General features: G+C 39.8%; 1 protein-coding gene across 35 annotated transcripts in view; it reads left to right on the top strand.

Moving 5' to 3' along the window:
- The window catches only part of nfasca (neurofascin homolog (chicken) a), a 117,595-nt gene that overhangs the window by 45,768 nt on the left and 49,014 nt on the right, over positions 1-22,813 (top strand). For 28 of the 35 annotated variants that reach the window (XR_010914387.1, XR_010914388.1, XM_067503794.1 and 25 more), the window contains 3 exons: positions 7,233-7,291; positions 18,453-18,639; positions 22,053-22,070. Coding sequence is in view for 33 of the 35 variants with exons in the window: in XM_067503794.1 (XP_067359895.1) it covers positions 18,546-18,639; positions 22,053-22,070 (112 nt within the window). In the remaining 2 variants the exon portion in view is untranslated. The remainder of the gene's footprint in view (positions 1-7,232; positions 7,292-18,452; positions 18,640-22,052; positions 22,071-22,813) is intronic. The other 7 variants (XM_067503788.1, XM_067503784.1, XM_067503786.1 and 4 more) reach the window with 2 other exon arrangements.

Below are 22,813 nucleotides of genomic sequence, written 5' to 3'. Positions count from 1 at the left end.
CTCTTGAGAGAGTCAATGCACAATTGAGTCCATTGTGAAATTTTTTTTAGTGGATGGTGGTTTCACAACAGAACCACGTGTTTATTATTGTAACAATAAGACAGATGCCTTGTACCATTGAGTTAGTGACAGGAATTCTATTTTAAGCCAAACCATTATTGTTTCACTAAGCACTTGTAGTTCATAGTTTGATCCTTTGATTCTGTCCAAAAACCATTTGTAAAAATGTTTGGTAGAAGTTTTTTAAACATAAACTTATGTTTGATTGACATTCATGATATTGTTTAGTTAGTGCTGACCTGCTTGGTTTAACACAGATCAGTGCAGACTCATGATGATCTTAAATCATTCGTCAGGCTTCATTAGAGTCATAGTCAGCCTTTATATGTGCACTGTTTCCCTAGTTGTATAGAATGTTGTCCTTTCTTTCTTTTTAAGCACATCTTGTCCTCATTAAATATGGAAACACACACACACACACACACACACACAGGTACTGTAGTCAGGCTGGAATGAGGATTCAGCCTTAATAAGCCATTTCCAGTGGAGCAGAGCTGCAGCCGTCCTGTCAGAAGCCTGTGGCTGAGCCCTCGGACCTGACCTAACATTTATTTAACCTCCAGCTGGCTGCAGACCTCTCACCTGCTGCAGTGCATGCTCACTGATTCATCACCCACACTGCCTGATGGCCTGATGACGTAGATTTCACGTTAGTCACAGAGTGAGAAAGTTTTCATGCAAGGAAAATATTTCTGTGGTCCCATTAAAATAACACCGAATTATGACTTTGACTACAACAGTAACTGGTTAAATTGTGTGTTACTCACCAAACTGTTGGATTTTACACAATGCTTTTGTTCTTGAAAAGCCTTCCTAGCAATATTTGAGCTGCTGCCAGGTCCCAGTGGGTGGGTGGGGTTTTTGACTGTGAACAGTGTGCCTGGGGGATCACTAAATGGCCCCTTTGTATGTCATGAATATGTGATGTTGTGACAAAGGTGAGAGGGGGCGTCTTCAGTGATTTGGTTCTCAACAGGGGGTCTTCAATATTTCAGAAGAAGAACTGAGGAGGAGGATTCTTTGTTTAGTCAAAGAACCTGTCACGAAGATTTGCTGCAAAACAGGTCCAGGTTTAGTTTATTGTTGCTTTTGATTTGCATGTTTTTATATGTCTCATGGCAAAATCCAACATCTGGCTTGTCATGACGTGTCTTCATTCCACCCTTTCTTTTGTTTTCTTTTATCTTTGTTTTTTACTTTCAAGTTTGATCCATTTATGTTCAAATCCTTTTAGTAATCTCTTCTTTGTTAGCCCCTTTACATGGCCCACTAAAGGCATAATTATTGTGTACAAAAGGTATGATACCGACAAGGGGGGGGGGTCACTGTTGTCTGACCTTTGTGCTGGCACTAGAGGTACTGATTTTTCTGCAGTCATGCTGCTTTTGGACAAAGAAACACAGAATCTTACCCCAAACCTGCAGCTGCACATTGAAGCGGAGCCACATGCACGTTACCGGCAGGAAATCAAATCTCCATTAACATGTTGTTCACAATGCAGAGTGAAAAACATGCCTTGGCTACAAACACTCATCAGTATGCATTGTTTTTCTGATGCGTGCTCAGGTCGGTACACAGCTAACGACTGTACAGACAATTATGAATGTGGTTTGGCTGTGACGACTGGTCGGACCTAGTGGTTCCTGGATTCTGAGCTTTAGCCACTGTCATCCGTTCTCACAAAGATTTTTTCAAACAGGTTTTATATATAATATTCGCGGGAAACCTACACTAACTACAGCTTTACCTGAATGTAGTATGGTTTTATGGTTTTACTTCCCTCTGTAGACCCAATAGTCCATATTGTCCTTGGCTTTACAGACACGGTTTCACTGCTTTTTTTGTCTTTTGTCTTTTAAGTTAAGGTAAAAAGTCAAAGTTCCCAGTTGCCACAATATTTGTTTTGGCACAAAAACACATGAGAATTTTCCTTTCTTTTGGTATTTATGGCTATGTCTATCTCCCAAAACTTCCCAAGTAGTCGTGTGCCATCCACAATTTACATATTTGTCAGTTGTGTGCTACTCTTCAACTGTCGAGACTTAGAAATCTGTGATAGTTGGTGCTAACAGTCTGTGTGTGAACTGTCTAGTCATGTACAGTCTTTGCTTGTGTGTAGTTGTGTCCCCAGCTTTATCACTCACTGTGGACGTTCAAGGTCCTGCCTCTAACCATGGGATGTCAACTGTTGTGTATAATGAGCACTTCTTCAGCAAACATGGAACAAACATTAATCGAAAAATGACTGTATACTGACAACTATTCAACTGCTGTAGTAAATACTATAATCAGTAACAGCACCATTAATTTTTTTCTTTTTCAGCCTTCCTCTTCCTGTATTCTGTACCACCACATCTCCGCTGTGTCTGTTGTTTTGTCTGCTGATCTCGTTCTGTCCATATCTTTAACCTCTTTCCATCTTGTTTTTTTGCCTGCCTGGCTCCATCCTGTCTTTGGGCATGTGATGGATAGAAGCTGACGGTGGGTAACGAACGGATCAGGGTCCCACAGCCTCTTCTTGTTCAGACAGTGTGGGACTTGTTTGGTTCAGTGTGTGTATACAGTTCTGTTGCTGAAATTGTTGCCAAAGTAGGATCATGACAAATACATATTGCTAATCAGACTAATCTGATGATTATGATGCAGTTTGACTGATTTGATTGATTGATTGATTTTTTTAAAATATAGTTTTGGATCATGTCCTGCTGTCCTTTTAATGCTTTGCACCACTGTGATGTGTTTTGACATAGTAAGTTACTGTATGTGTTGTAGCCATTTTTTAGCCTGAGCAAGATAATAACGGGTAATAGGAACAACGATAACTGTTCCATTCCAGATATTCCTACAATTAAAATTAATTAATTCATCGTCTGTGTGCGCGCACACACACACACACACACACACACACACACACACACACACACACACACACACACACACACACACACACACACACACACACACACACACGGACTGACAATCTGACAATCACCTTTATATTCTCCTCCTTTGTACAGTTTCTCCTCTCTGCTGTTCCTTCACCTGTCACTCATCTTTGTCTGTCTCCATCCCTGTCTTCTCTTCCTATTTTTAAACTATTGAGCCGGATCTTCATGCTGCATCCCCACTTTTTTTCATCTACCACTCTCTCTTTTCATTTGCTCTTTCTGTCTGCTTCAAATAAAAATAGGTCATTCTGCAACATTGAGCCACAGCGCCAGCTAAGCATGACATCCACATACACACATGTATTGCCTGGCAACCATGCGTTCACACTGCACCTCCTGCATTCTCCATCCTGGTTTGCCCCCGTCTTATCTTCCCAAGAGGATGCGCTTGGTGCATAGGGCTGGGTTTGCAATCTGACACCACTTTGTTTTGTCCCCGCTCTCCCTTTGTAGAGTCAGTAAAGGTTAATTGAACAGGGTTTTGTTTAAGAAAGGAGGTTAAGTTTCTCACATGCATGCATAATTTATGTAGGTGTACCTGAGGGCCCAGTAATGCTAACAAAAACTTACAATGAATGTGACAATTTGTTCAAAGTTTAAAGGTCAAGGCTATTTCTAATCACACCTCATGAGCTGCCTTAATAGATGGGGCTACAGGGGGCAGCCGTTGTGCAGTTGGTAAGGCAGTCGTCCACGAACCACATAGTCAGTGGTTCGACTCCCGGTTTCTCTCAAGCCAAGCGTTGAAGTGTCAACTGAAGGCCAAGTTGCTCCCGGTGGGTCAGGTGAACACTTTGCATGGCAGCCATCAAGAGCCTATATAAGCAGAACGTTTACATGGTTGCTGTGTCTACTGGGAGGAGAAATATAGGGGTGACATTAGTGTCTAAAAGCTGCAGAAAAATAATTATTGGGTATCGTGATTACCAACCAGATTCTAATGGGTTTTATTTAATCGCCCACTGTATTAGGTACCATAGATTAGGTACCACTCTACAATCTACTATATCAAGCCACTATATCAACCCTGTTATTACATCTATCTTTAGAAAGCTCATAAAGAGTATTTCTTTTTGTTAATTTTGCCTCTTGTTGAGATGTTGTCAAATCCAAGCCAGTAATTTACAGGTAGCTATTAAAATTTTTGACCTAGGGAAGATGTTTGCTGGAGCCCATGTTTGCGTGTTGCTTGTTCGGTATTTGATTTGCCCTCACCAACACAGAGCCGTTCAGAAAATAAGTCTCACGTCCCAGATTTCAGAAACCCCATAGCAGCACATAAATGGATCGCAAGACAGGTTCTCATGTGACAAATTGTCGTGATGCAGTTTTTCTCTGCTCTTCTGAACCCTTGCATCTGGATTTACTAGTTGCTACTAATCTCTAGATACATCATCATTAGATACAAACATGAACCCAACATCTCTCAACATACTTTACATAATTATATTGGTGATTGTTATGGCAATTGCTTTAAAGATCATTACGACCAAGGAAATGATGTCACTGTAATATACACTTTCCCTCAGAACCTCTTTAGCATGTGACCCATGACCTTTCTGTGTGTGTGTAAGCCATTTATTCCCATGTGCCCTTCCTTTGCCTTATCTCTCTCGCTTTCTCTACTTACTCACACACACACACACACACACACACACACACACCTGGGAGATCTCTGAGTGAATTGGAGTGCTAGACCTGTTAAAGATCAGCAGGGAATAGCAGGTGATAGACTGGACATCAAAGTGCCCACCACCCCCAACCACTAACACACATGCACATACATACATACATGCACACACAGTCTTTATTGTCTCATGAGGCTTTTGAAAGCAGGTCAGAGAAAGATAAACTGCAGTGTCTTTGATGGAGAGCATCACCAGCATTAGTCATTCACCTCACACATTCAGTCTTTTCACTATTCACAGTCTCATTGGAGATTTTGAGGAATTGCCATTGCAGTTATACCTACATCTAAACGAATACTAAATGATTGCTAATGGCACTATTTTAATCATATATCCATCCCAACATCTATCTGTAACTGCTGATTGTGTTCAGGGTCGTGAGGTGCTGGAGCCAATCCCAGCTGTCAAAGCGAGAGGCGGGCTACACCCGGGACAGGTCGCTATTCTGTCTCAGTGCTGCTCCGTTGCTAACACTTGATCATAGAAGCTTTGAGTCTCCTGCTAATCAAGATGTATTGGTAGCTGTGTAATAACTGTAAAATACATTAGAAAATAACATTATCAATCCCTCTAGAAATTTGCAACGTTGTGACTGAGAAAAGAATTTATCATAAAAACATTGCAATATGCGTCACTTTTTTTTTTTTTTTTTAAAGAAAAGCCACGAGAGAAATCAGGTGTTTTAGGGCATAAAAAATCTTGTAGGGGTAAAAATTATACGTGGCTATAATTAGTCAAGAAAAAAGTAGGCTACCCAAAAATTTAAACTGAGTTAGAGTACTTTTATGTATGTAAGTGCAACTAATATCTACTCTTCACTTCCTATATCAATGTTGCACTTGTGAATATGTGATAAGCTCTTTGCTGATCTCATTAGTGATCCCATAAGAAGGCTTTTAAATTATGGATGAATAAACACTTACAGTATGAGATTCAAACACTCAAACTACAAACAGAACCAGGTTTTAGAACTGAAGGTTTTCAGCCTACTTCTACGTTACCATTTCTGGCCAACCATGACATGATCATCACAGTACAAATTTCGTTGGTCGGTTTACACAGGCCATTTTCGGAATATGAAACATGCGAGACACTAAATGAGACTTTACCACCACTGCGTGCCTCTACCAGGTCCTGCTGTTGCATTGTTCCAGTCAATTTTGGTTTAGTGACAAAAGCGCTGGGGTGAAGTTGTTTTAGCTTTTGATGTTTCAGCCTGTGCTCTTAAGCAGTTATGCTGCTGCTAAGGAAAATTCTGTACAGCAAACACTGCACTACTAACTTAGTCACATTCTCTTCAAGGCCTAACACTGCCCTGCCCTTTGGCAATGCACTTAACCTAGTTGACGTTTTCTCCCCTACATGTTTAATATGTGCCATACTGTAGTTGGATAGAAACAATGTTTTTGGATGAATTCCTTTAATTATATGCTTAACACCATTGCATTGGATGATGTAACAGCTTATAAAGGGTGATTCTTTTGCAAAAGCATCTGAGAATCTACATCAATATATTATAAAGAATGTAATAAAGAATGTAAAAAAGATGAATTACAAAAAGGACAGTGGATAAATCCAGGGAACACAGTAACCGCTTTTGTCCATTTGCTGATATTATCATAGCTCTTTAAAGAGCAACTTCAGTTTTTTTTCTTATGGTTACAGTTTCATATATGGTATTCAATTTTTCCAGAATGTGTGGGTAAAGTGGCAGCTGTGTTCATTAAGTGCATAATTTGCACAGTAATGCATGTGTTTTTAAAAAGCATTTTGGCACCGTTACAATGTAGGTACCATGCATATTTTGTTTGTTCTGTATTTCCATAAAGGCTTTTCCAGAGTCCTCAAGGCAGACAATGCAGGAACAGTCAAGAAAAAAAAGAACGCAGGAAAGAGCATCCTGTGATCCTTAGGGCAGTGGCTGGCACAGAGACAAGCTTTTTGAAGAAACACACAGTTGGAGAAACAACACTGATGCAGACAGTCCTCAGGCATGTGCACATGCTCCTGTCTGCTCTGTATCTTCTACTGCTTCCTCCGCTCAGACTAACAAAGACTAATGGGGAGTCAGCACTTCTGACTCAAGACCTTTTAAGACTTGCTTTATTTCATTTGATTGACACTTTAACCTGGTTTAGGGCTGTGACATACCAAGCCAGCATCAAAGACCAACTGCTACTTTGGCTCAGGTCGCCCTTTTGTCTGGACCAACTAGTGGCTCTTAAACACATCGCACAGTTGACCGCCAGCTGGCATGTAAGCATCCACGTTCTGCAAATTCAGCGTGTTGGCTTGGCTAAAACACCTCCAACAGTGGTCCGAATAGTGCGTGGGACACATTGCTTTGTGTTTTTTAGCCCTTAACTGTACCCAACTTAGTACTACTTCAACAACCAACAATTCCCATTTTGCCATATCTGTTTCATTGCAGTAGGAAGCATTTTGTTTGGACTTTTTTTTTTTTCTCTTTGCGATTTTTATTTTGCTTAAAAAAAGCCTATAATATTGTGTATTTGTTCTCCTTGTGTCCCATCAGGTCTGTTAAGTGGTCGCTACAGAGGGGGCGAATAGACACAAGTGTCCACACCACTTAACGTAAGTCAGCGCAACATACAGCAACCTCCACTAACCGCCACTGACTTTCTTGTACCTCTTTCTTTTTGTGTGTGCTGGTGCACAGTACGTCCAGTAGCCATGCTGGAACTGCAGTGGAGTGCTGAATGTAACTGTGTGTGATAGGTGCAGTGCTATTTTAGGGATATTTGAGGAGAATTGATGATACTCTGTTGGGGTATATAAGGAAGTCATAAAAATGGTTGAGGGGGCAGTTAATGTGTTAATGCCTCCAGCATTGCCACTGACTCAGAGAGATGAAAAAAGCCCAGAGACTAACCGAGGTTTGTATTTAGAACAGGCATTTGCAGAGAGAGAGAAAAAATGGATTTTGTCTTCCCCAGTCTATTGTTGCCCTCTGGAAATATTTTCTATGGTATTTGTTTTTTTTTAAATAATGGTTGTAGAAAACACTGACATTAGGTGAAGACCATCCAACCTATCTCAATTCTTATTTGCCTACATTTTCATCACCAATTTAACTAACATATAGCTGTATGACCTACATTCAGTGCTTAAGCAGGATACATGTTTAATAAGATGTGGGATTAAATCTAATCTAAATCTTATTAGAAACTAGAAAACACAGAAAAAATAGATTATCGATTAAATATGTAAACCCTTCACCAATTCAGAAATGTTGCTCAAAGTTGCACCGCGTAGCTTATTATTTGTTTTTTATTTTGAATAAAATATGTCTGACAAAACAGCATCTGTCTACCTAAACATAGTCTGCTGCTCCATAAATTGTATATGTTATCGCAGGAATCACATGTCATTAGCACAAATTAATTGATCCTTATAGCACATATTCAGCCTCGAAGAAAACATACAAAAAAGATTATTGGAGGGATGAGTGGGTGTCTTGTGGGGGTTTCACCACTGTGTAGACTAAAACGTTGTAATCTCTGCATACGGGTGACTGAGGTGGTGTAAATAGTGTATTTAATAATAGGTTTGTAAAAGTCTTTTAAGCATTTAGTACATAATTGTAGCAAGGCTGAAGCCTTAGCTAAAACTGATCAGGACGAAGCACACACAAACACAAGCATTCAAACACATAGAAAATAGAAACCTACTGTTAAAAAAATCATGTACCAACTACTTATCCAAACATTGTATACACACGATTACACACAAACTCATTGAATGAGATTCAACTGTAAAATGAGAGATTTTCCAAATTTGGAACAAGTTTTGACAAAGTGTTATTATTACTACCACAGCAATGTTCACATTGTGTTGAACCATTAGCACACAGACCCACTCAAAAAATGGAATCTCCCAGTAATGGAAACAATGGAATAGTGGCAGGTATTACAAAGACTGTGTGTGTGTGGGGGGGGGGGGTTGTGTTTGGGATAACTAAATATGAATGCACGTTCTGCATAGACAAGGAAATTATTTACAGGTGTTTAAATAATCATCAAAATAGAACATAATACAAGGCAAAAAAAAAAAAAAACCCACGTGTGCAATTAGGTTTGATCATTTTTTTCATTTTCTTAAGTAATGTAGAGTTTGCTTTCTGCAATCTACTGTCAAAGAGCAGACCCTTTTTGGCCAAATGTGTCAGACCAGTGATTAAAAGACAACTCCAGTTAATTCCTTGTGACAACAAATGCTTAGGCCTTTTATTTGCAGCTGTAATAGTGATTGTTGAGACGTGTGAAGCCTGCTTGTCTTTCACAGTTCTTTAGATGGTTGAGCTCTTGCATTTTAAGTGGTCCCTCTTAAGAAACATAAAATCTGTAAGGACTCTTGAGAAGAGAGCCATTCATTACATCAACATTTGGATGGACAGGACTGGTTATTGTCATTCGCTCCAACAGACACAACAGTAACAAGATGTTTAGGATAAAAATACATGTAGTCAAAGTGCATTTTAACCAGAATAACTGAAGGAAACCCACACAAGCACCGGGGGAACATGCAAACAGGCAAGGATTTAAACCTGAGACCTTCTGGCTGTGAGGAAGCAACACTAACCGCTCCACCACTGTGCTGCCACATTAAATACAGCGCACGCATAATAGATATCACAGGCCAAACTGTTTCTGTCCTGATGACATGTGCCTAAGGTCGTGTACCTTAGGCCTAACTAAGGACGCTCCGACCTGGTTTAGCTCGTCTAGTAGGTCACCACATGTATATGTGTGGTCCAGCATGTATAAACAATGGTAAGCTAGGTCAGCTAGAAATGTGAAACAGCCTACAGTTGAGTGCACTCTCACTCTGTCAAAGCAGCCAGCCAAACCAAACATGCCGGCTTTGTGTAGTGCTTGTGCATGAATGTTTGTGTCCCCCAGAATACCCCGTAAAACTATTGCCCTACACACTGACCCTCCATTTCCCGGAGCTTCCATGATGATCAGGGCTACTAGAGTTTCCAACTACCGTCACAAAGGAAGGGCAAATACTGGCTTGGCTGTAACTGCCCTTTGACTGGCCCTTGAAAGAACACTGTCGGCTCACAATTCCAGCCAATATTGTCTTTGCCCCGAAAAGAGCCAAGACAACCATGTGACTCCACTCCTCTGCTGGCGAGATCTGATGCCTGGACATTATCAGCCAGATAATACCCACATTTAATCAAACATGGAGGATTTGAAATTAAAATAAGCACTGGTCATGATAAATAGTCTTCTTATCCTGTGTATTTGTTACAGTGGAAGACATCTGATTCTGAGTGTAGGATGCCTTTGGAGACTAATAGAAAAATGAATATGCAGGAATTAGTGACCTAGTTTTTCAACACTTATGTCATGGTCTGTGGAATCCATGCTGTTGACAATTACAAAAAAGTAAAAAATCATCGTATCCCCATTTCATTCTTTGAAATCAGTGGTTCTCCACCCTTGTCCTCGTGTGCCGCAGCCCTGCTTGTTTTTGGACTACCCACTGTTCATGACCTGGATCTGGTGTATTCAGGCAATCAGAAGCGTCATATACCAATTCACTTTTTCTTCCCTCATTCCACCCTCATCTAAATCAGACAATGTGTCTTTGGATGACTATGAGAATCAGTATTTGTGTCTGTCTGAAAGTCAATCTGATGATTTGGACCTTGAGTTTACTCTTCTCTGTGTGATATATATATATATATATATATATATATATATATATATATATATAAACCTCAGACCCTCTCTCATCAATCATAAATCAAGCAGCCTTGACCCTCCTGTTTTCGACATATCACATCTTTCACCTGACTTGTTCACATAACTCCCACAAATCCCTTAACCTGTACAGCAAACTGCACAAGTTCAGCTTTAATGATATGGTTTTGTTTTTATAGCTGCTAATCCAGCATTAGCATTAAATGTGACTCTAAACCAGCCTAGTATTATTACTTATTGTTTATGCTTTAGCTTTGAGTGTTACTGTACTGAGCTCCATAGGCAAAGATATTATTCAGTTTCCACATTAGTATTATATTGAACTGTAGTTTAGAATGGGTTTGTGTTCATTTTTGACATGCTGCTAGGAAAGCACATACACTATCATTATGAACTCTCATTTAAGAAAAAATATTACACTCTATATAATCTACCATGACCAATGTCGTTTCACAATGTTACAGTATTGAACATGCCTACACTGCCTACGACTATATTTGTTGGAAGGCCACTCCATTTTTGTTGCTTTAGATTATTTAATTGTACCTGCAAACCTTTGCAGTTATAATTTAAAATGGATTTATATTAGTTCCAATATGATACATGAGTGTAATACTCATGTATTAAAATATAGTATGCTTATTTGCTTTCTTGGAAGGCCTTCGATGGGACAGTAGATGCCATTTGCAAATACCTTTCTCCTTAGTGTGGTGTATCTTTTTGGGATGGGAAGAGAAATGAAGTAGGAGTTATACTGAAAGAGGAGTTTGTAAGTAATGTTCTGGAACTGAAAAGAGTGTCAGACAGGTTGGTGAGTCTGAAGCTGGAAATTGAAGGGGTGATGTTCAATGTTGTTAGTGGTTATGCACCACAGGTAGGATGTGAGTTAGAAGAGAAGGAGAAATTCTGGAGTGAGTTAGATGAAGTGATGCAGAGCATCCCCAGAGGTGAGAGAGTGGTGATTGGTGCAGATTTCAATGGGCATGTAGGTGAAGGGAACAGAGGTGATGAGAATGTGATGGGCAGATTTGGTCTTCAGGACAGGAACACAGAAGGACAGATGGTGGTAGACTTTGCAAAGAGGATGGAAATGGCTGTAGTAAACACTTTCTTCCAGAAAAGGCAGGAACATAGTGTGACGTATAAGAGCAGAGGTAGAAGCTCTGAGGTGGACGACATTATATATTTAAGTTGTAATCTGAAAGAGATCAGTGACTGTAAAGTATTGGTAGGGGAGAGTGTAGCCAGACAACACAGGATGGTGGTGTGTAAAATGACTCTGGTGGTGAGGAAGATGAAGAGGACAAAGGCAGAGCAGAGGACGAAGTGGTGGAAGTTCAAAAAGGAAGAATGTAGCAAAGTTTTCAGGGAGGAGATGAGACTCTCGGTGTCAGGGGTTGTATGAGCCAACTGCAAAGGCTCCAAAGGCGGCAAACACATGCAAAGCACAATTTTGTTCCTGGTTGGTTCGTATCAAGACGAGGACCAACGAGTTCGATAGACCTATAACCAAGGTCTGTCTTCTCCAGGAATCAGAGTGAGACAGTGGTAAAGACTGATCTCTTACTGTGTGTTAAGTGCTGTAACCTCTGGCACCAGAAGAAAGAAGAGAGAACACCATAGAAGAATAGTCATGATGTTTGTATGTTATTGTATGATTTCTTTAAACATGGCTTTGATACTTTGCCTTTGATTGTTGCCTTTGTAGTTTATCTTTTAAGCTTGTTGACCAGTGGTCAAGGAAACAATGTAATGCTAAGGGTTTGTTAAAGAGAGATGCAGTTCATCTCAGCTACTGAAAGGTGCGGACGTGACACGGTAGCTGGAGCAGAGGAACTGACTACAAGAAAGGTGTGGACCGCAACAAGGTAGAAGAAAAAGGTTCTGTGTGTAGCTGTAGAGGGACACGGTTTCTTACCGAGTTCTGTGAGTTCAGACAAACTTTGAGAAACTTTTTTGATGAAACTGCTAGTGAACGTGCTTGTGAGATTACTGATATTAAAGTTGTATGTACAATTGATCTGTCATCGGCTAAGTTGAGAAGCAAGTACAATAAATGTTCAATGTTTGTCTAACAACGATCTCCAGAGTGAAGTATGTGCTGAAGCTTCAGGAGCATCAGATTCGAGTAAAATCACCTCTACAAGGGGAGACAGGTAAGAGGGTACTGTGTGTGTCATCGGGAAAGAGGAAAGTGGACAAGGTGGTGGAACGAGGAAGTTCAGGAGTGTATACAGGGAAAGAGGTTAGCTAAGAAGAAGTGGGACACTGAGAGGACTGAAGACAGTAGACAGGAGTACAGGGAGATGCAGCAGCGTAAGGTGAAGGTAGAGGTGGCAAAGGCCAAACAAAGAGCATATGAGGACATGTATGTTAGGTTGGACCATAAGCATGGAGAGATGAATTTGTACTGGGTGGCATACAGAGAGATAGAGATGGGAATTAATTGCATTCTGTTCTCATAGATTTAGAGAAAGTGTATAACAGCTGTGGCAGAACATGAGACCTGTAAGAATCACTTTGAGACAGGATTCTCCTAACTTTGGCAATGTTCCGTAGGTGGAAGAAGGCTGTTCTAGAGATTTGTGTTATATGTGAGGTAAAGGACAAATCCTGGTCAAAAACTCCAAGGTTCCTTGCAGTAGTACTGGAGACCAGACTTATGCCATCTAGAGTGTTTATGGAGTGTTTTCTAATAATGTTGCCTAAAGGAGACATATTAAAGTAAAAAGTATTGGTCCTAACACAGAGCCTTGTGGAACTCCATAGCTAACCTTTGTGTGCATGGAGGATTCATCATTAACATGAACAAATTGAAATCTATCAGATAGATAAGATTTAAACCAACCTAGTGCAGTTCCTGTAATTCCAATTTCATGTTCCAGTCTCTGTAATAAAATGTTATGATCAATGGTATCAAATGCAGCACTAAGATCTAACAGAACAAGTATAGAGACGAGTCCAGTATCTGAGGCCATGAGAAGATCGTTGGTGACTTTTACCAGTGCTGTTTCTGTACTATGATGAACTCTAAATCCTAAATACTGAAAGTCTTCATACAAATTATTCCTGTAAAGGTGGTCACATAATGGCATTGCAGCTACTTTTTCAAGGATTTTAGAAACAAAGGGGAGATTAGATATTGGTCTGTAATTGGCTAAAACACCTGGGACAAGACAGGGATTTTTAAGTAGTGGTTTAATTACAGCTACATTATAGGCCTGTGGTACATAGCCTGTTTCTAAAGATAGATTGATGATATCTAATATGAACGTATCTATTAAGGGTAAAGCTTCCTTTACCAGCCTAGTTGGAATAGGGTCCACCAGACAGGTTGCTGGTTTAGATGAGGTAGTAATTGAAGTTAGCTCAGTAGTCCATGCATTTGTTACTTACTAGTTTGGACTAATTACCTACTTTCTGGATGCCCAAGTAAATCCCCCAAAATCCAGCAATTAATCCAAAATGCTGAAGGAAGACAGAGAGCAGGGAGCAAAGGAAAATCTAGAGAGGTGGAGGTCTGCTCTGGAAAACAGAGGAATGAAGCTTAGCCTCAGTAAGACAGAATACATGTGTGTGAATGAGAGGGACCCAGGTGGAACGGTGAGGTTACAGGGAGCAGAGGTGAAGAAGGTGCAGGACTTTAAGTACTTAGGGTCAACGGTTCAGAGCAGCGGAGAGTGTGGAAAAGAGGTGAAGAGACGAGTGCAGGCAGGTTGGAACAGGCGGAGAAAAGTGTCAGGTGTGTTGTGTGATAAAAGAGCAGCAAGAATGAAAGGAAAGATGTTCGAGATGGTGGTGAGACCAGAGATGTTGTTCGGCTTAGAGACAGTGGCACTGAAGAAAAGACAGGAGGCAGAGCTGGAGGTAGCAGAGCTTAAGATGTTGAGGTTCTCTTTGGGAGTGACGAGGATGGACAGGATCAGGAATGAGGACATCAGAGGGACAGCTCATGTTAGATGTTTTGGAGATAAAGTCAGAGAGGACAGATTGAGAATGAAGAGGACAGGGTTACATGCAGGGACACGATTCGCTGTGACGACCACTGAAAGGGCCACTGTCATATTAGGTAATATGTAGCATATGACTTTCAATCACCTATGTACCTGCTACTGGCCTGCTTTAGAGCCATTCTCACTTTTCCCACCTCACTCTGCTTCTTTTTTCTTTTCTTCTTTTTGAACTAACGTCCACTCTTTGTCTCTCTTTTTATCGCTATGGTTTTTCTGCTGGGAATATTCAAAGCAGATTTCTGATTTAGCTCATACTGTGCTCTGCTCCTTTCCTTAGTTTTTTCCTTTACAGTTCCTCTCTGTTTTGTGTGTGCATGTATATTTTTATGTGAACAATTGTGATTAGTAGACATAAGTGGATACTGATCAGATTTCATAATAGCTGTCCTGCAGATTTATTTATGGTTTTAGATGTGTGTGTGTGTGTGTGTGTGTGTGTGTGTGTGTGTTGGGGTGTGCCTACAATTCCATGCAACAATGCAATAGTCTCCCTGTGCATCTGCATCCGTGTGTCTGTGTGATTGGCAGCTCATGCCATACATGCTCCCCAGGGGCAGATTAGCTATTTAGTTGAATAGTGTTGGATTGACATACCACCAGATGGTTTATGGATGATGCTTGGGTGTGTGTGTGTGTGTGTGTGTGTGGTAGGTGTTTGCAGGTTTTGGGTGAAATGTGAGAACTGCCCTCAGGCCAAAAAGCTGCTCTGTTGTAAAATCCATCTGTTGTGTCACTGCTTGTAGTTTTAAAGAGCTAAACTATGTTATGGTCTAGTTGTGTCAGTGCTTTGTGTCATCATTAGAAATTATATCATAAGCCCATTAACACAAAGCCCATAGCTGAACTCCACATATTTGGTCATATTAGGCCAAGAGTGTAGCAGGACAAACCCTTAGTCAACAGAACTGAGCAATAGTCTTTTTAATTGATCAGTTGCTGATCAGTTGCTGATCAATTGAACTTTTTTTGTCCAGAAAAAGCAAGAATGTACCTTTTCTTTAATTAAATGCACATTGCTTCAAATTTGAATGTAAAAAAAAAATCTAGAAACTAGATTTATTCAAACAAATATATCCGTATATAGACTTCAGAATCCTTTTTTGTTTGTAGCATATACTTTTCCTTTACTGAGTTTTACTACAAATGATAGGTACTAATGTATACAGTTGAGTGTGCTGCCCAGTAAAGACAAAGTCCTTCTCAGCTTCTCAGCAGTTCTTTGCATTGTGTCACTTTCTCCACCCACATTTTCCTGGAGATTTGAAATGATAACCTTATGGTAAACACCCGTCCCCTCACTCCCACATTACTCTTTTTAAAATGTATCCTGTTGACATAGCTTTGAGCTCTGGTGGGACTTGAAGCAGAGGAAAGAATTGATCCTGGTAGGAGATGGCAGCATGGGGGGCAGGGATTAGCATTGGGAAGGTGATCTTGGTATATCTCCCAGTACATAGACCTGTCATGTGAAGGTGGTAGGGGGTAAATTAGAAAGCTTTGGAGACATTGTATTTATAGAGTTCAGCTGGAACAACAGTCACTAAGCACTAAAAAATATGTTTTTTTAAAGAGGCCACAATATGATTTTTGGTTGCACCTTAACTGTAACGATGATCAGTGTCTATATTAAAGAAAGTTCCAGAACATGAGCTGATTGTATGTACAACCATCAACTAATGTTATCCACAATAAAGAATATAAAGAACATATCAGATGTTGAAACTGAAATATTTTACAATTTCATGGAAAATATTATCTCATTTTAAATTTGATAGCAGCAACACATCTCAAAAAAGTTGTAAGAGGGTGATGTGGTGTTGTGCAGCATCCCCTCTTCTTTTAATAACTGTCTGTAAATGTCTGGGAAGTGAGGAGACCAGTTGCTGGAGTTTTAGGAGAGGAACGTTGTCTCATTCTCGTCTGATGCAGGATTCTAGCTGCTGGTCCTGGGCCTTTGTTGCCAGATGTTTAACTTTATGATGAACCAAATCTTTTCTGTTGGTGAAAGGTCATCAGAGATGCAGGTTTTTGAGCTGTGTGCTGATGACAAGCTGGATGGTCCCTCCCCTCTTTAGTCCACAGGACACGGCATTTATGGTTTCCAAAAAGTATCTGACCACAGAACCGTTTTCTATTTTGCCTCAGACCATTTTAAATGAGCTTTTGCCCAGGGAACAGTGTTTCTGGATCGTGTTCCACATATGACTTCTTCTTTGCATGATACAGCTTTAACTTACATTTGTGGACTGCACAGTGAACTGTGTTCACAGACAGTGATTTCTGGAAGTTTTCCTGAGCTCATGCAGTGATGTCCAGTAGAATCAGGCCTCTTTTTAATGCAGTGCCATCTGGGGGCCCAAAGATCACACGCATCCAGTTTTGACCTTCGGCCTTGTCCTTTGCGCACAGAGATTCCTTCTGAATCTTTTGATGATATTATATACTGTAGATAGTGGGACGTTCAAAGTTTTGAAATTGTTTCACAATTTTTAGACTCAGTTTGTCGCAGGTTCGTGAACGTCTACCCGTCTTTACATTTGAGACACTCTGCCTCTCTGAAATGCTCCTTTTATACCCAGTCAGGTTACTGAGCTGTTGCCAATTAACCCTATTAGTTGTCGAATGCTTTTTTCAAATGTGTTGCTACCATCAAATTAAAAATGAGCCATAAAATGCCTTAGTTTCAACATCTGATATGTTGTTTATCTTCTATTGTGAATAAAATATGGGTTGATGAGATTTGCAAATCATTGCATTTAGTTTTACACATCCTAACATCTTTTTTGGAATTGGGCTTGTAGAAGAAATCAAACACTAAATCTCTTATCTCTGTCTGCTCTGTTGAATCCGTTGCAAGACTTTCCTAAAGTTTTCCAGTTGTCAACAGTGTCTCTAAACCCAAAATGTTCCTGATAGTCCATAAAGAGATCTCTACTTTGGGTCCACGCAATAAAATCACACCCAGTCGCACCCACCTGCTCTCATATTAAATCAATGGCTCGCTGCTCTGCTTGACCTGATCAGAACAGAGTGGACTCAGGTTTGGGGGGTGTTAATTAGACAGGACCTAAAATGATCCACTTGACCCAAGCCGAAGAATAAGTACTTCATGTGTAATCACTTATGTGAATTGTAAATTGCCTGAAATTATTGCAGTAGATCTCCAAAACAAAATCATAAACCCAATATTATGCAAAATGTGGCCTCTTTAATGTGCGGCTCACAAATTGTGAACTCCGACTCAAATGTACACAAAACTGTGGTGGGTCTGTCGATCCTTATAATGTTTTGATATGAAAAGTTTTAAATATTAATTGACTTTGACTTCCTTTTGACCTTAAAATTAATTCTTCATTTTTTAATTCTTCAATTTATTGTATATTTAATGTCTTGCGAATGTAACTAAACTAATGGATGTTACAAGAAGCATCAGCACTGTGCTTCCTGCTTTTTCACTAATTGTGATTAATGGCATCACCTATTGAATCCACCATTTAACATCAAATGGCAAAACTCTTTCACAGTTATTGCATTTGCCTCATATAGTTTTTTTTTTAGGTAAGAAACATTATTATATATATTAAGATCAGTGAAATTTGCCCAGAGTTATACATCTTCTTTGTTCTATAAACACAACCAAACGGCTGTGTAAGCAAGTAAAGAAATATGAAAATACACTTTATATGACAAACATGATGAAAGCATTCCAACTGTTTATTAACTATCATGACTTCGGGTCAATTAGTTTAAGAATTTTGCTTTCAATATCAGTTTTTCTATGCAGCAGCCTGTGACAGCTTTCTGATCCCACTTTAAGAAGCAGAGCCCCATAGCTTCTCCTCAGCTTTAGTTTTTAGGCTGCTGTTTGTTGGGACTCAGCTGCGAATATAGGCCAAAGTCACACAATGTCTTGAGCCAGAATACACACAAACTATTTATACCGTACATACTGTGTACTACACGCTCCAGTATACTGCCTTCATCCTGTGTTTGGGTTTTTACTCGCAGGTCCTCTTAGCAGCCATCAGGAGAACCATCCAGTCAACCAGGACAGGAGGTGCAGGGCAAAGGCTGACAGGCTGACCAAGAAGAGGGGGAGAGATGTTGGGGCAGGGCGCACATGTTGCCCTGGCTCTCACGTTATTCCTGCCGCTGCTGTGCCATAAAGCAGCCGCCATCGAAGTCCCACAAGACCGTAAGTCACTCAACAATCAGATCTACTTTGATTCTGGAGGTTAGAGAAAATGGTGATATGGATGCTTCTCATAGTGTGTGGAAAAGTATACGAGGCTTTAATGCATAATGATTTCACTCTCTGAATTTTTCTTTTATTTTTACAAACTGGTTGAAGTCTGTACTGCTAATACAAGCTGACGCAGAACTACCAACATGGTTCCCATTTGCCTCATCAAATTAAAATTTGCTGCTTTTAGCCTTTTAGTAAAGATCAGATCATTTTAGAATTTAACACAACATGTTTTGCATGTCCTTTACATAATTTGGCTGAAATTGTGGATGCACAGTGAAAATCTAATTCAACTTTGTGAGGATACAGGGAAGAAGATACAGGTGAAAATAGAGGTATGGGGGTTGTTGGTAAAGGGCCCTGGACTACTAGACCATCAGCATATCTGGAGCTACACTACTTTCTAATGTTAGTTGGCATTTGTCCTGCCCTTTAGTTTGACATGAATACACAAGGAAAGCATCCTCATTCTCTGACAGCTTGTCTAGCTTGAGTACAGTCAAGAAACTGTAGGAATGTGAGCTAAAACAGTTTGGATAAATGTGACACCAAATAAAATGAGAGAATTTGCATAAAAATAGTGACACGGCAACTCAACTTTAACATGCAAATGTTGGTACATAACCTGCTTAACCTTAGAATCATCACGACCTCAGTGGCTTTTAAAACAATTCTAGATTTCGCCCTTTTGTAAATGAACTGTAAGTATTAACTGTTTGCTTGAAAAAACTTTTAAATACTGAACTGTTTTTCTGTTTCAAGTAAAAATGAAAATAGAAATGTAAATGAATTTTAAATTTAAAGTGCAGAGCCTTAATTCGATTGATGATACTAAGTACGTTGCTCGAGCTGTAGTGGTGATAATATTATTGTGATTAGCATGAATAATTTGTGCGTGCGTGCTTCTTATCTTTGGGTGATCGTGTGTCTCGTTGGGTGGCTCCCACACCACAAATTCAAAGAGAAGGGGTCCTCGTTGATTCCATCATGCACATATTATGTCATTGTTGTGATAACATACCCATATTTGTCCAGGTAAAGGTGTGAGGACGTGTGACATAATGTGTTTCCTAGACTCTAACCTGAGCCTTATTCAAATTGCATCATGTTTTGAGGTCCTCACAACCATTGCATCAATTTAAATTTGTCCACAAAAACATATTAAAAAAAAAATCACAGAAACACACACATACACAAACAAATATTTTCATACCTGTCCAATGTAGCAAGTGTAAAATCTGACTGGATTTTTGTGTTAATTGAATTACTGAGGGAACTGGGAACAAAAGCTCAGAGGAGAAAGGGAGAAGTCCTGCCTTTTTATTTCCTTCCCCCTTCCCCCAGTACATACACCCACTCTTTTTCATGGAGAGCCCCCCACCCACACACACACACACACACACACACACACCCCACACACATATCTATCCTTTTCCTTGCAAACATGAATGCTTCTCAGTTATACAATGAAAAATGATTCAATACTAAGAGACCCCCAAGGACACCTGTCCTATATGTTCCATACACAGCTACACACAAAACACACACATGATATTCAACTGCAACTGTTTTCCATTTCAGTCACCCCCCCCAATGGTGCATTCGCTCTCCCTGTTGTTTTTAGAAGGCCGACCCTTCAACCCTGGACTTATGATGCTCTATTGATCTGACACATACGCACACACAATTCCGAACAAAGGCCATTTGGATAATACCCTTATAACCCTGTGACCTCTGTGAGGGCTTTTATTTATTTCTGACAGAATTTAATGATAATGTAACTGTCCTGTAAAAAAAAAAAAAGTCTCTGTGTTGTTTGTCCCAGCAGGTTATTATGAGTAACAGTAATGTGTTATATTGCGGCGCCTCTAGCAGCCATAGTAATTATGACACCAGCGAGGGAAAAGCTGGTAAAAAAGTGATGGAGTGACTCTTCCCTTGTAGCCTTGTGTTAGACACAGCTAAGTAAAGCTCCACATTCTCCACACTGCACCGATGGTTTAATTCAAAACCCACCTCCCCTTTGTCGCCTTATCTCCTTCACAGCGAGCTGCAAATTTGACCTTTTTTGATGACACGTTCCACAAATAACCACAGGAAACACACAGCCCATCTCTACATACATATATCTAAAGGACATGTGATGAGTTCTTTGAACACTGTGGCTCTGTAACGTTAAACCCGACAAAATCCTTAATAGCCTTCAAATAAATGCAGCTTCACCTGAGCCAGATAATTACCACAGTCAACAATTTTTTGTGGTTTGGTCAGATGCTATTCCAGTTGAAAAAATTTGCACTACACTACAATTTTTAATGTTCAGTCCCCTGAAAAAACTGTCAGCGTACACACGACACTGTCAGTCAACATAAAATTACATAAAATCCAATGTGATTGAAATCTAATCTGAAATAACCCAATCTCATTTAAAATACCAACTGATTTAAAAATAAAAGGCACACAGTAAAGAATGGCATTGAAGTATAACCTATATATATTAGGTAATTATGTATGTAACAAATGAGACGAAATTTCACCACTACTTAAAGTCTCAGACTATATTGTACATACAGTACTGTATATCCCGTAAACCAAAAACACATCTGCTCAGCAAAACTGTCACAACCTCGTTTGCTTATATAATATCAATGATTTGTGATGAACTTCTACTCTCCACATAGGAGGAAAAGTCTGTCTCCTCCACAGCAATGAGCAGCGCGGCATCCAGTAAAGCTGAACTCATCCACACTAGAACTTTTATCTGTCTTGTATCTTATATATGTTTAGGGGAATTTCATGGCCGTTTTGTAAAAGTGACTTCCGTTGTTTTATCATTAAAGATTGTTGTAATACTGCAATGTACATTGTATCATGCTCAGTTGTATGATCTATGCATAACTTGGTTGTTGTTATTCTCTCCCTTACCATCTCCCTTACCTGCTGATATGGGAACTCCTTACAGGTGAGTCTGTCTTTTATTCCCTACATCATAGGCATCATTTTTATAACAACTAATACACATAGTTTTTACATACAGCATAACTGTAAGTTATATAGCAGTGGTCCCCAACTGGTCAAGAGTCATATATTTCATATGTGAATTTTTCACTTCACTTTCACATCTTGATTTATTTTCAGAAAGAAGTCAGACATTGCACTATAAAATGACTGACCAAAATTAACATGTGACTACATTTCCCTCTTTGCTAATGACTCACTGAAAACGTTGGGAACCACTGTGCTAATTTAACAAGATAACACAATAAATATGCTTTGTTCTTGTCTCTAATATGATTAACACCTATATTGTAATTTGTCCATCCATATCTCTGTCTCTCTATGGCTTTACGTGGGACTAACAGCAAAGATCCTGCAAGACTGTAAGTGTTTGTTTTTGACATGTAGCTGTATTAGTCCCACAAACTCTGTTTGTAGTGTATAACTCAGCATGTAATGCTTTGACCTTAAGCACCTAGCTGTAGTTCTAAGACACGTAAAAACCAATGTGAGCTTGTCTTTTAAGATTTCAAGTGAATTTTGGAGAATGTGTTTAAGCTGATATGTTGAGGAGTCATTGCCATACTGATTATCTCATGATCACAACAAATCCTCCTGTAAAAATACACTTATGGTTGCCATACCAACATGAGGGATATGTATAATACACAACGGATTAGTTGGAAGAGCTTCAATGGCATTGGGAAACTGTCATCCGCGTCCTCTCTGTGAGACAGGAATTCATTCTGACAGTCCAATCATAGAGCTTTTCTTTTAGAGCACTGAGCTTCACCTTAATCTAGCAGGCGGCACTGCCTCTGAACTGCTTGTTAGCTCGTGTTGTGTGTAGCATTATGTTGGAGGGTTAAATTCAAAGCCCTGCTGGGCTCAGTGAGCTAGAAATGCAAAAGGGCAGAGAAATGCATGGTGTGTCGTAAGTGTTGAAGGGGTTTGACTTAAGTGAGCCATTAAATATGTGCAGTAGACTGAACACAGCTGGGGAGTTGGAAGCTAGGATCTAATGTTATTTTTTATATTGGGCTAAACCAGGTTTATACTGATGCTGGGTATGAGGCTGACTCAACCTTTTATTAGAACTAAGACAAAGAGGATAAATTCATGGAGG

The sequence above is a fragment of the Channa argus genome, chromosome 5 (assembly GCF_033026475.1).
Source record: "Channa argus isolate prfri chromosome 5, Channa argus male v1.0, whole genome shotgun sequence".
In the NCBI taxonomy this organism is placed as follows: Eukaryota; Metazoa; Chordata; class Actinopteri; order Anabantiformes; family Channidae; genus Channa; species Channa argus.
The sequence above is the reverse complement of the archived record's forward strand: the minus strand, read 5'-3'. Positions and strand labels throughout refer to the sequence as shown.